This window comes from Balearica regulorum, chromosome 1 (assembly GCF_011004875.1).
Source record: "Balearica regulorum gibbericeps isolate bBalReg1 chromosome 1, bBalReg1.pri, whole genome shotgun sequence".
NCBI classification, from domain to species: domain Eukaryota; kingdom Metazoa; phylum Chordata; class Aves; order Gruiformes; family Gruidae; genus Balearica; species Balearica regulorum.
Window position 1 is genome coordinate 31,864,323 of NC_046184.1, and position 14,507 is coordinate 31,878,829.

General features: G+C 39.4%; 1 protein-coding gene across 2 annotated transcripts; it reads right to left on the reverse strand.

The window, feature by feature from the left end:
- Nucleotides 1-482: 482 nt before the first annotated feature.
- On the reverse strand, nt 483-5,240 carry LOC104637229 (arg8-vasotocin receptor). 2 transcript variants are annotated; one of them, XM_075744774.1, is made up of 3 exons: nt 4,532-5,240; nt 4,147-4,336; nt 483-3,074 (listed from the first exon to the last, which is right to left on the reverse strand). In XM_075744774.1, exons 1-3 carry the CDS (start codon nt 5,060-5,062, stop codon nt 2,875-2,877), a joined length of 921 nt encoding a protein of 306 aa, XP_075600889.1. In that variant the 5' UTR covers nt 5,063-5,240; the 3' UTR covers nt 483-2,874. The 2 variants fall into 2 exon arrangements, with proteins under 2 accessions (XP_075600889.1, XP_010302927.1); XM_010304625.2 differs by having other exon boundaries at nt 4,147-5,240.
- Between the last annotated feature and the right edge of the window lie 9,267 nt (nt 5,241-14,507).

A 14,507-nucleotide genomic window follows, 5' to 3' on the forward strand; every position in this document is an offset into this window, starting at 1 on the left:
TGCCTATTGGAAATCTAAGTGACAGTGAATTGGAATAAATAGAGTCCAGCTGAAGAATCAAAATACAGAGGAAAACAAGGGCACAAGATGTTCAAACTACAACTTCCAAGAAAACTGCCAAATTTGCAAAGACAAAAATTTCATTATGTTTTTAAATGTCTTTTTCTTTAAGAAATAAGAAAAGTTCTGTAAAGGATAATTTATTAGGAAAATAAAAAAGACTTATCCACGTGAGTTTTCCATCATTTGAAAATGAGTGTTGACAGAAAATTGTGGACCAGAACCAAACTGCCCATTGAGTGTGTGTGTCAGGGATCAGCGCTGCCCTTGGGGCAGGCAGGGCAGGTCGTGCAGGATAAAGACTTACATCTGGCAAATGCAGCCCCATCCACTTTGCTAGGAAAAAAAGCAGGAATATCTACCCTTCAAATACATCCTGATGGACTGAAACTAAAAGTGTTCATAGCCTGTAGTCTGACACAGTAGTACAGTAACTTTATTTTTCTTCTTAACAATAGGACTGATCTCAGGGGAAAGAAAATGAAAAAAATCAGAAAGAAAGCACTTGAGAGACAAAAATATCACTGCTTTGAACATTACAGACAGTGAGCATTCTCTATTGAACTCAAGAAGTTCTGGCATTTCATTCATTACATGATCAAAATATCTGAAAGATGGACAGTTAATATTGCTGTCAGCCTTTTATAGAACACATTGAGCTACTGTTATTTGAGAAATCTACCAAATTACTTATAGAGCCTGTAACAAATATATAAGCAATGCAGAAATGTAAGTAGTAGGAGTTATACTTTTTGAGTATCAGAGGCCAGATCGGGTGGTGTAAAATGGCACGACTCCACTGTGGTCTCCGAGCAGTCCTGTGACTTAGGGCAGTTCTGGATCTGGATGACTATTTGCATGCAATTTGAATGCCTGTTTTCTCGCGAATGTATACCGTTTGAGGCTTTCGGTGCATTTTGCTGCAAACCCAGTAGTACAATGACACAGGTAATTCCTTGAAGCATTTCTATTTACAGTTCCCTTCAACACTGTGTATTTTACTATGTAACTAACTGCAATCAAAGGAAGTAGAAAAACAACAAAAAAAACCCCACCATTCACCATTGGATTAAATCATAAGGGAGAACCTAACTGAGAGCTAATTTGAATTAAAGTATTAGAAAGTCAGTGGCTGAATACAACAAATATCCAACCTATAGTATGGATTGTGTCTTAGACATTCATACCCCAGATAAGGACACTGCCATTTGAGTTACAGAATTGGTCTAACCGGGGACATGTTGTGGGGTAGAATTAACAACTATTAATTAAAGAAAGGAAAAACAAAACAAAAACAGCAAGAAAAAAGTATTAATTGCAATTATAATAAGAGACTTCATACAGACTCTTCCCATTCTTGTCTGGTTCTGGTACTATCTTTACCAACCCTCTTCCTCTGCCTACTTGCTGGAGATCTGTTCTTCTTGCCAGCTGGACTGGGACACTAGCTTTTCCCATCATAAAGAAGAGTGATATTTTGTTCATACCTCTATCTGGTCTAACTATACAGGAAATAAAAATGGTAGAATATTCAGTCATATAAGCACACACTAACCTGAAGCATAACTATGCATTGTACAGCACGACTTCTCACAATTCCATCAGTATTTAGTTTAAATTGGTATTTCTTTGAGCACAATTTAAAGACTATTAAACCCCACACACACTTTTATAGCTTTTCGATTGAAATTTGAGATTGCTAGTACTCATAAAAATGAAATGTACATAGCACTGATGAAACGTATTATAATGTAGGCAGATGATATGCAAGTATCACCAAGAATCTCTGTGAATGCAGCTCGATTCTCACCTGAAAGAGCCCTACTGATATTCCTTCCATATTTTGATTAGATTGCAGACACTGAAAGGGGAATAAATAGCTACCTGCATAAAACACCCACAAACTAGCAAGCAAATGGCATTTTGAGATAAAGATATGCAGATTTATTTTTACCACGAAGGGGAAATAATTGAATTTGAACCTGAAGGGTTTCTAAGCGCACTCCGGCAATAAATTGCATGTGAGAAAAAATAGGTCTGAATAACAAATGGAAGTGTACAATCCTGCCACCCATTTTTATTTAAAGTATGTATACATGGTGCGTGTATGTCTGGGGAGTTTCAGTTAACTGCTTGTACATCAGGGAATGCATGGAAGATCAAATCCCACGGTGTAAAGCCACAAACCTGGATTGCTACTACTCTGCTGGCCTTGCTGGCCTTGCTGTCACAAGGACACTGAATTCTTTTTTGAAAAATGATATTAAGCTGCTAGGCATTTTATAAAAGCATATAAAGAGTTAATTTAAAACAAGTATTAATTATAGCTGGCAATGGATTTTTCTGACTTTCTGTTGGCGTCTCAAGATTTCTTAAACTGCTCCCAACCACACCAGAATGATGCACAATTCACAGTTCAATTTGAACACATATTCAAGCCTAACTATGTCAGATTCCTTTCCAATTATGTTTCAGTTCATTGGACCAGTTAGTTTTAAAATTTTACTACTTAGAAATCCAGAATCACAGAAGAGAAAGTACTTTAGGACACAAAATATCTAAGATGATACTTTTATGTATCTTTGTCAGTCTGTACAAGAATTCATTCTGATAGGACAGTGCTGATGGAAGCACTGAGCCAGGCTTGCACAACACAAACTTCTTGTATAAGCTACAGAACTGCGGAGAAATATATTTATACAACCAAAGACAAATTTCCAGCTTCCTTATCCACAAAACAAAGGATGGTGGTAAAATATTGATACGTCTTGCGAACACAGCAAATGTAACAAAGCAACAAAAAGCATTCCACATTTATGCAGAAGTACTGTTTTCCTCAGGGTCTCTGTCTACGAGATGAATGCTCCCTGTGATCACTGATTCCTCTTGAGCCGAGGTGTTCTCCAGCTGCTTATTTGTACAATATGGAATGTGGCCACAAAAATACATGTAAATCCATGGGTTGGTGCAACTATTTAAATTGCCAAGGAGCATGATAATGGTGAATGCCGAACCTACAAGGAAACAGTTAAAGGATTGACAGTAAATAAAGCACTTGTACAAATAAGTAACATTTTCAGTCTGCTGCTTTCTGGTGTACCTGTTCATATATTAAAGTTAATCGAATAGTAGGATTTATTCAATGCAATTTGTAATTGCTGAAGGTACAAAGCACACTGTATTGTATGCATTTCAGACTTAAATAGTTCCATATAGCTCTTTTTTTGATGTAGCTGCACTAAATTTAAAAGCAATTACTAGCCTGCTATACAGGTGCAGATAAATACAGATCGATATATATATTGATATAAATGTATGTGGAATAAGACTCAAATTCACACTGACTGGAAGAATTCTTAAAGATCAGAAGGGTTTTTTTTCATCAAATTGAGCTATTTTTTTTTTAGGTTTTTTTTTTTCTCTTTGGTTTATATCTTTGAGTTGAGAATAGGAGAACTTAAATAAAGTCACACACAGAGTCTGCCTTTCACAAAGAGGTAACAGTATAAGTTTGACAAGATTAATCTTGTCTACAACATGATGTTCTTTGATACCTCTCTCAGGCTTGGTTTTTACTTTATAAAACAGCTGTTTCACAATTTTTCACTGTTGCATAGTGTACTACAGAGATCTCATCAGCATAATTTCAATATTAAAAAAAAAAAAGTCTTATAACATCACTGTTATACCCAGCAAATAAGAAATCTTTATTACTTTGAATAGTTAATCACTCCTTTTCACCTCATGAACCCAAAATACTGCTGCTATAATAAATAAAACCCCTAAAAGACTGAACCTTTGCCGGAGCAGATGATACTTTTCCCTGTGCTGTTTATTAATCTTTAAATCATTAATCACCCAAAACACACACCCCAAATGCACACTTACGTGATGTTTTGATCACATAATACATGAAATTCTCTGTGCCTAATTAAACACAGTAGATAATCAATCCAGGAATTTCTTTTTAATCATACTCAAATGATCACATGTAACTTTTACACAAAAGCAAAGTGCAAATACAAAGCAATATAGCAATGTGCTAGCCTGCTGTGAAGTTATGAATGAGGACAGAGAGTATCTTACCTTCGGTCACGACACTGGGGAACCACACAGACCACAGCTGTGCAATGAAGAAAGGTGACCAACAGAGAACATACGCAACAACCGTCACCACTGTCATTTTTACAGTCTTGATCATAGCCTTTGAAATACAGTTCACACTGCTTGCTCGGGATGGCAGGACTTGCTTCTGATTTGTTACTTCATATTCATTCTGTTTTTTCACATATATATTTCTTTTGATTATTTTGCAAATCTTAACCTGGCACATAATAAGGATTGCTGAGGGAATGAAGAATATAACTACAAAAATCCACGTCACATATGCCCTTGGGCCCCATGGCTGAATAAATTCACCCCAACATTCAAAGATACCTGGAGATATTTCAGTCTTAGAAAAGATAAATACCTGTGGAAGGCTAAAAATCAGTGATATAGACCAGCTGGTGCAAATGGGGACATTCCAGAGAGCTCTCTTCTTTTGGAAAGTGACCATAGGGTAGCAAACCGCTTGATATCTGTCCACTGTCATGACCACTATCATGTAAGTAGAGGCAAACATGCCCAGCAATTGCAGATACTTGATAATTCTGCACAAGAAATCTGGCCCTATGAAAACATCTGTAATATCCCATATGAGTTGAGGCAGCACTTGAAAAAAGGCTACCACTAAGTCAGCCATGCTGAGGTGGAGCATGAATACATACATCCTAGAAAGCTTCTTTCTTCTTCGCCACAGCACCAGTATGAGAATAAAATTGCCCACAGACGCTGTCAGAAATATGACCCCCAGTACAGCAATCTCTACTTGAGCTAATTGCTCATTTCTTTCTGGTCTTCCAACAGGATCTGACTGATTTGTCAAACTGAGGAAACTGTGAGGAGAAGGACTCTCGGTCTGATGTGTGTCATCCTGCATAGGAAATGAAAAATTCTTCATAGTGCACAGAAGCTACTTACAGTAGCTGCTACTTGCGACTCAGGTTGACAGCTGTGAAGTACGGGCTAGCAAACAGCCCAGCCCGGGTTCAGGTTTCGGTATATCTTCAAGCAAATCTCCTCCTGCTTGTGCGAACTAAAGCAGTGGGACCTGGATCTTGATAAAATTCTGTCTCTTGCTGGCGTGCAAAAAGGCTTTATATAGGCTCCCAGCAGAGCCTTATGTAACTGCAGAGCCCTCGGGTAGGCTGCAGGGACCGCAGCCAATGGCAGACCGAGCCACACAATTGGGGGAAATATATAAATAAAAGGCAAACTTCAGAGGCTCAACGTAATTCAATTACTCACTTCAGTCAAAGCCCAAAGTTGTAAATAGCTGTGGCCAAAATCATACTTAAATGATCTTACTCGGGAGAGTTCTTGCAAATATTTTTTTTACGCAAACCAGAAGTGCATGCTTCGGCTGAAGCGGGAGGAATGTTTATACGTAGACGGAAAGTTGGGCCCCTGAGCTCAGGCGCATCGTAACTGCAATTCTCTAGGCTCCTGGGGCATGACCACATCCTAAATGCAGCAGAGACAAAGAAATGCATTTTTCCATAGCTTTATTTTTTTTTCCTTCTCTTTTTTGGAGTCACCTGATTTTGAAAAGAAAACATGTATATATATATATTTTAACTGCCCTAAAAATAATATTTTTATTTCAAGATGGGGTCAAGACTTAGAGGTTTTTTCTCAGCAAAATGAAAAATAACACATGTGAAATAAATTACTTTTAATGGGACTGTGAGTCTACTGAGAATTTAATATAAAAAGAAGTGAAAATTCAGTGGGAAATCCAACTGAGGAAAAGGTCTCTACAATGAAATAATTTCCAAGGGTCTCTGTTCTACTAAGTGCTAAAGGCTAGGAGGTCATTTTTCAGTACCTAATCCTTTTTATTTTGGTGCAGTAAGTCGTATCATGACCACAAGCATTTCATTGCTCTTTGATCTTCCAGTATGACTTTTGCATATTATTACTGGCAGATAAGAAGAGAAATTTTGATTTAATTTTATTTTTTCTCCCTCAGTCTGCCCTCTTAATCACAAAATATGGATTTAATAAAATGAATTAAATCAATATGAAAGATAACACATATTTGTTTGCAATCTTGTCTGAAGCTAGAGCACTCATATCCTTTCGGTTACAGTCAGGAGACAGGTAATTAGAAGCCTTTCTGAAGAGGAAACCGATAAGGTTAAGAGTATGTCTGTGCTGCATGTGCAGTACAAAATACTGCACCTACACTGATTAATCGCTGTGATCACGACTATGTTATAAAACCAGCTGAGGAATCTCACAAACAGACTATCATCTCTTTGGCACTAAGTGTTTTCATGTATCAACTGACAGAGGAAGGGCAAAATTCAGAAACAGGATGCTGAGAGACGCTGCAGTGCCTTACAAAAACAGCGTGATCTCTTTTGTCTCCCTCTTCCCCCCTTACATCCCACCATGGCACTGATGTTAATATCTCAAGCGAGGGTTAGACTATGAGAACAGACAACAGACAAGCTGAACAACCTCAGGAAACTCTGCCACTGACAGCAGCTCTAAGTATCCGTAATCCAGATCTGGCTGAACTACAGCTGCCTGAGTCCACAACAGCTTTTCTCTATGACCACGTTGCAGACAGCACAAATCATAATAATTTAATCTAATATACCTCATAATTTTTTTCCTAAATGGAAGCCTATTTGTAGGAAACTTGGATTCCTGAGGTTATTTCCTTTTAGTTTTCCCCCCAGTTTAGAATTTATCCCAATTAGTGGGAAACAGCATGGTAAGACCGCAAGGGAACAACTGGCCTTTAGCCTTGCCCTCCCTTCACCCAGCAAATTCCAGAAGAGTAACTGAACTGGCCATGGACCAGGAATCCCTGGCAGTTCTGCCGATGGCAAACCCTACGCTGCAGAGCAGGCTGGCTGATCTCCAGTTCTGCCTTCAGATGGAGACAAAATTTCAGGTGTGTGCTCCAAAATCATTTACTTTGACCATCCTCGCTCCATGAGTTAACAAAAAGCCAGGTGGGATCTTTATTCTTCTAGCAGGACACGGAGTAAATATGTACATCTAGGCAGAGCTAAGACTAAGTAGGTTGAAACAGGAACATGTCTAATAGAAAGCTAAGCCCAGAGTCAGGCATGGAAGGTGAAAATAAATGTATATTTCATGATCTGAAAGATGATCAAGGAATTATATATAAAAAGACCAGAATATGCAACACAAGTCACTCCTGGGATGCTATGGGAAGACCAACCAGAATATAGTACCAGCAGCATATATTTGTACGATTTTCACAATGTACAATGTATGGGTAGACGTATATTTCAGGCAAATGTGTTTTATCACCTACAGCTAGAATAGTTCAACAAGATGCCTGGGAACATGCAACTCTTCCTAGGCCTACGCGCGTACACAGCGCCCAGTGTCTGGGCAGCAGACGTGCTATAAATGGTGTCAGAGCCAACACGTGGACGTAGGTTAAAGGGCAAGCACGCTGTGCAACAAGTAGCCCTTGCCATGTTTATAAAAAGGGAGGTGGCCCTCCCTGTACAAACTGTCTTAGTGATGTAAGACTCTACTCCATCTTGCATATAATCTGTTCAATAGATGTTAATGGTTTAATAACTTTACAATTGTGCCCTTTCCATCTTTTTCATCCATGGTAACAGACACTCAGGATAATGTTATATTGAAAATTAATCCACTCTGGGAATATAACTCACTGAGAAAAGAAAAACAGGATAACAGATGAAAATGTTTAAGTAGTCTTAGCTGTTCTTTTACTCCAATAGCATCCTTCTCCTGTTGCCCAGCTTTGCTTCACTCCAACCCGTATCTGTCCAAGTTAAATTATTTTCCTAAATTATTTACTTTCAGTAGTGTGGGAAGGCACATTTTAATTAACTTCTGCTGAATTTCTCAGTGTGGGTTCTCCTCTAATGTGTGTTGGTTAGCTAGTAAGGAGGGATTCAGTGCACGGATTAGATGTCTGCTTAGAATTACAGAATCACACAGCTGCTCAAGGCAGGGACAATACCAGATTCAGACCAGTTTACTACAGGGTTTGTCCAGTCAGGTCTTGAAAACCTCCAAGAGCTTAGACCCCAAAACCTCCCTGGGCAACCGGTTGCAAATGCTTAATTATTTTCATTGGGAAAAAGCTTTCCTTATGTGCCACCAGACCCTCCCCTGATTCTGACCACCTTCTCTTGTTCTTCTGCCATGAGCGCAGTGAGACCCTGGTTCGTACCTCTTGCCAGCCTCCCCATAGGTACTGGGGGGCACTGTTAGGCCCCCTGAAGCCGTCTCTCCCCCAGGCTGAACAAGATGTATTGGGAGCCTTGTGGAAAATGTTGCATTTGAGGAGTTAGTGATCTTGAACAGGACGTGTCAGCTCTACTGAGATTTGCACTTAAAGCCTGTGCTGGCGCTGGTAAATTTATGACAGAGATGGCGTCCCAGCCTGTCAGGAGAAGATATATGACTGTTTGCTACACAAAATAAAAGGCTCCACAGTATGGGAGGGAGGAGGAACCCCTCCACAGATGGCATCTGTGTACTGTGCTGGGGGAAAATCCATCTGCAATCTGTCCGATGCTGCACAAGAGCAGGGTTTCCAGCATTGGAAGTGACCTAAGATTTTATCATTATCTATGTTTCTACCCTATCTTATGAAAACAGCTATTTTACCACACCCTTTATTGCTGCACCCCCCCAGGTGCAGAGCACAAGCCCAGCTCACTCAGCCTCCCCCACCAGGTTACATCTTCCAGCCCTCCGATCATCTTCACAGCCCTATGCTGAGCTCACTCAAGCTCATCAACACCTTTCCTGTGCAGCGGCTCCACAACCGGATGCAGTATTCCAGATGCGGTATAATGTGTGCTAAGTAGGGGGAATAACCACTTCCCTCGACCTATGGATTACGTGTGAGCTGTGTCTGTCAATTTCCATCACATCCAAAGGGAATCAAGGCTTCAGTCCAGTGCCTAAACGTAGGTACAGAGGACTGTTCGAGTTGCCCTAGAGTATACTGAGATGGCCCAAGACTCATTCAGCATTGGCTTTACCCTATCGTTGTGTTAGGATTGTGGAACAATTTAACTTTCTAAAATCTTTCCACGTAGTTTCCTCGGTGTATTATTTTTTTAAATATTATCTTGGAAGATGAGATATTGCCTAGTTTGTTGTTAATGTTGCAGTTGTCAAAATTCCAACATTATCCAAATAATAATTCCTTCATCCTTCCTCGGGCATTTGATACTTTAAATCTGCGGTACGGTCATGTAATCCATCTGAATTTACTGAGGCTATACAAGACGTAAATCAGGTAAGCATTTTTTCTCTGCCTGTAGCTGAATAATCATTTCAAGTCACTGTTGTTCAAGGAGATATTTTCAAAGCTAGGATTTAGGTAAATCTCAACCACAATTTCTCCTATGGCAACAATACTGACTACACCAGCCTGAGTACCTTAATCATAGAATCACTGAATCATAGATATATTAGTTGGAAGGGACATGGTAAGGTCTTCCTCCAGAGTGTAACTGCCTATTGAAGTGGGACGATCACCATCAACAGATCACGTCAGACATAACTTTGTCCAGCCAGGCCTTGATATCCTTGAAGTATGGAAATTCAAGTATGGGTGTATGTCCACCTCTCTGGGCAGCCTGTTCCAGCGCTCTTGGTGAAGAATTACTCCCTAATGTGCCTCCAGAACCTCCCACCGTAGCCACTCTACCCTATTAGATCACCTGCCACCACTGAGAAGAATTTGGTTCCATCAACTCCGTAGCTGCCCTTAAAGTACTTATAGGCTGGTATTAGATTACTCCTTAACCAAATCTTTGCCAGACTAAACAATCTTTGTCTTCCAAAAACTGCATGAATTGCAGTCATTGCAGATGCTTTTTGCAAAGCCAGGCAAGGAATATATGCTGAAGCAGAAATACGTGCATTTTAATGTAAAAAGCCCCCCACCAACTTCTAAAAACCAGCAACTGTTTCATCTCATGACAGACATTACTTATTAAATATAACTTGTGAAGATAATAGGTTTGCACTCTTTTACTTCGGAATGCATAAACAACCTCTAAAAAGTTCCTGTTTAAGAAAAGATCAAGTGGAAAATACTACTGTCTCCTTTTGATTTAAGAAACCCAGGTCTGCCTCTTCTCTCGGTGAGATTCTGTAGATCTGAAGAGCTAGAAGATTATTGCTACTGCACTTGTCAAGTCATGAAAACCAATTAATTAAGAAAAGCAAAATTTTGCATGGTTGGCTACGTCTCTAGAGGTTTTTAGAGAAATCAAAAATTATTTCCTTAGTGATGATGTGATTCCATTTCTTTTCAAACATTAAAATGTAAAAAACAGCTACCATAGACCCTATAGGGTGGAAAGGACTAGAGTGTGCAGTAAAAGATTCAGTTATCAAGAAGATGGTAGAAACATTTACTTCTTCATATATTTTTATATAAAACATTTACTTAGTAATATATTCTAGGGTTGATAAAAAGGGTTAACATGATATTGCATGGAAATTGCCTTAGTGATAGAGAATACATTCGAGGAGATGTATTAAGTAAGGTAAATACATACTAGTAACATGAAATGTAACAAGAACTCCTTTTGGAAGTAGTGTAATGGCTAGCAAATGGATTCTTTCATATAGGAGATTAGCCAAAGTCACACAAGTATTGTTCAAGGAATTTGTCTGTAGCACAGATGCAAGTAAGGTAGATTTATATTTTTCAGTATTCAAATATTGCTTATTTCCAAAATGTGATGGATAAACTACTTCACTGTAAGTCATCTTTACTGGACTAAAACTATGTACATCTTTTTTGCTGCTGTACTGGTACAACCTCCTACAGTTCCGGTTTCTTAAAAAAAAATCCCACCCCTAATTCAAGGTATATTAACATATAAGGTCCTTTGGACCAGGCTTAATGCTTCGCTCCAATCCTGTATAGTTAGAAAGTTACTAGAGAGGCTCTATGGAACTAAAGCAGCTTCAAATGCGACAGCTAAAGCCAATGTGCCAACAAAAGATAGCGAAAAATGTATTGCAGACAGTATTGCAGACAGCATAGGTACAATTACGCAATGTAGGCAGCTACTAATACTGCTGTCAAGACAAAATGATGAATAGTGTCAATAACTCCATTCCTCAGAAAAAGTTAAGCTTTGATTTGGACAAAACCACTTTTGGGCACGAAGGAGAACTTTTAAGGAAGCCAAAAGACTATTAGAAAATCTCAGGACAACCCAAAATCTCATCCATTTCCAGTCCAGACACACCACAAACTACACTTAACTATTCAAATTAACATTATAATAAACACAGGACAACATTCTGTCTTGCTAACACTGTTTATATACCAAAAGTGGAATTCAAACTGGATCTATCTCTTAGTTGTGTACATGCCTATGTTCTGTGTATGTGTGTATGGGTGTGCAAACGCGGCTCCCCTGCACACACGTGATCTGGATGGATTCCTTTCATTTTCCTTCAAACTATGTTCACTTCCCAGATGAGTAAGTTAACTGTGTATTTAAAGGAAGGGCATGTTACTATATTAAGATTAAAAGCTACATAACAGCAGAACCAGCTTTATAGCCTTAAAACGTAGGACTCCACACAACAAACTACTGTAATTAGTGTTAGGCAATATTTTGGAACAAGACTCTCCTAAACTGAGTGCATTCTTCAGTAGGAATTAGCTACAGGCATTAAAGCCAGAGAAAAAAACAACGGGTATTGGTCCCCTGTGACTCATAACTAGGCATGTCCCAGGTACTCACCATAAATAGTACCACTGACTACGTACATTACTACGCGCCTCTTTTTAATCTCTAAGGACATTATGTCTGAAAGAATAACTTTTTAACCTGTTTCAGTAAAAGCTTTATTATTCACCAGTGCTGACCTCATTCTTTGGGTATGTTTCTGATTTCACAGATGTTACTGAGAGCAGTGAATGAGAGTCCCACGCGGCCCAAAGCCTGAAACTGGTTTGCTTAATTCATGTACTTGAATTATGGTGATAGAATTATCTTCGGCAGCTTGTAAACCATTCTCTAAATAATGCCTTTTTCCCATTGCTGCTGTACAGTTTTGTGCAACTTTAATAAATAGTGTTTACCCATACAGTACTGAGCTTTTACTGGTACTTCTACAGCTTCATCAGGCTACTTTGAGATATAAATAAATCCTTACAAATCAGGTACATAGGCTTCTGCCAAAAAGTATCATCTTGTTCATTTGCAGCATTCCAGACAGTCTGGATTCTCCATTAGTACACTAAATGGCCTGCCAGCTCACCTGCCACCAGGACCACAGAAAACAACCGACAGATAAGGAGCCTCACCGAGGCTGCTGAGAATGAAGAAAAATGGAGAAATAGTGTGTAACTTTGGGAGAAGGAACTATGATGGACTGGTTTTGAAGAAGAATGACAAAGTACTTTTTCCACAGATTAAAAGATGTAAACAGAGTTTTTTATTAAAGGGAAAAATGCGAAGACGGAACCTAGTATAATAGCTCAAGGTCTGGTGCAAAGGTCAGATATATTTCAATGTTTTAATTAAAAGACAAAGTAAATAGCAATGACTCAATTTCTCTGACGATACTGAATAAGACAATGTGGACAGTGAATTAATTCCAGCAGATCTAAAGAGACTGTGCGTTTTGACCTCTTTCCATTCATGCCAAGAACTTTGTCTGATACTTGCACAATCATACTCTCAACCAGACGCTGCAGTAACAAAATGCACATCCATCAGTTCTTGAGTGCTGAAAGATAACAATGACTATTATAGTCACCACAGGAGGCTGAAAAGGAATTGTAATATGACCTCTAGCATGAATCTGAATTTCAAATTCTAAGTAATCAACTGCATTATTCATAACTACTATATAATTATTGGATTAGTACACTCTTGTTTTTGACAGATTTCTAGAACGCACAAAAGTGCTGATCAAGGCCAGAGACCATTGACTATGAGCTGTGGAGGCACAGGAAGCCAAGGCTAGCTGTGTAAAGGACTTCAGGTACCAATTCCTTGAGCAGATTCCAAAACCTTGACGTAGGGATCTAGACGCTGATTTAAGGATCCAAGCACCTTTACGTTGTGTGGGAAGCAGGAAATTGCCTGGATTTAGCAAAGCAGGAAAATGAACAAACGGGGTTGTAGCTAAATCTGGGATCCAGATTCTAATCTAGAGTCTTAACTCCAAACAGGAGCCAGGTACCTTTACCCGTTCCAAATGCAGAGCCTGTAACTCTAAAGGCACCTTACAACCATTCCTTCAAGGAACAGACTGGGAATTGCCCAGTTCTTTCAAATGAGGTGAGAAAATGGAGGTCCCTGGGCTGGGAGAGGAGAAAAAGCCGGAATAACAGGGCAGAGAACAGGAACAAGGTCATTGACAACATCTAGTATAACGCTATGTTCAATGGAATATTTGCCCAGGTGATGCAAGGAAATGGGATCAGTGCTATTTTAAGTCTGAGAAGGTTTAAATACACATTTCTGATTCCCTGAAAGAATTTCCTGTTCATCAACTTATTGGCAAGGCAGAATGGAAAATGTTTTCTCCTTTTGTTGAAACTAGGTGACTATGCACTAAAGAATGGAGAATTCATAGAACCAGGAAGAAACCCCGGAAAAAGGGACTTAATTCTGTATCTTTGTGGCTAAAGCACTCCCATGGGAAGGAGAATGCCACTATCTGGCATTTGGTCCAATAGATACATTTTATACCAAAAGCTATTGCATAATGAGAATAATCTGAAGAAGAAAGACCAGAAGCTATGGCCATCTTTGTAGATGACTTCCTAACCATGAGGCAGGAAAGTCATATTTTTACTTTTGTACTTACCCTTCTGTTCTAGTACACTTATTTTTCTCATTTGGAATGATCCCAGCAGGAAAAACACCATGGGAACAACTTGGATGTTTTCTGATTATAGTTCATCAGGCTGCTAGCGCTGGCCAATGCAGCACTGAAGATAGCCAGACTGGCTTGGAGTCCGTGCAGCCACAGTAGCAGCACAGAGAAGTGGGATTTGGTGGGATCTGCTATGGTTCTAGTCCTGTATGCGCACATCATGGTTTAATAGCAATGAAGTCTGTGCTGGTTATCAGTCCCATAAATGCACTACACATCTATACATAATAGGCAACGCAAAGCAGGTTTTGGTAGAGCAATCCCAGACTGTCTTGTTAACTAACAGCACCTTCACACACACACACAGAGCAACTGCCTCGCCTGTGGTGCAGACAGTAGCTTGAATCTGGCAAGCAGTCACATTAGTGTGGTGCTACAGCTGGACGAACTCACATTTTAATGTGTGATTCAGTGTCAATGCACCCTTGGGGATTCCGACC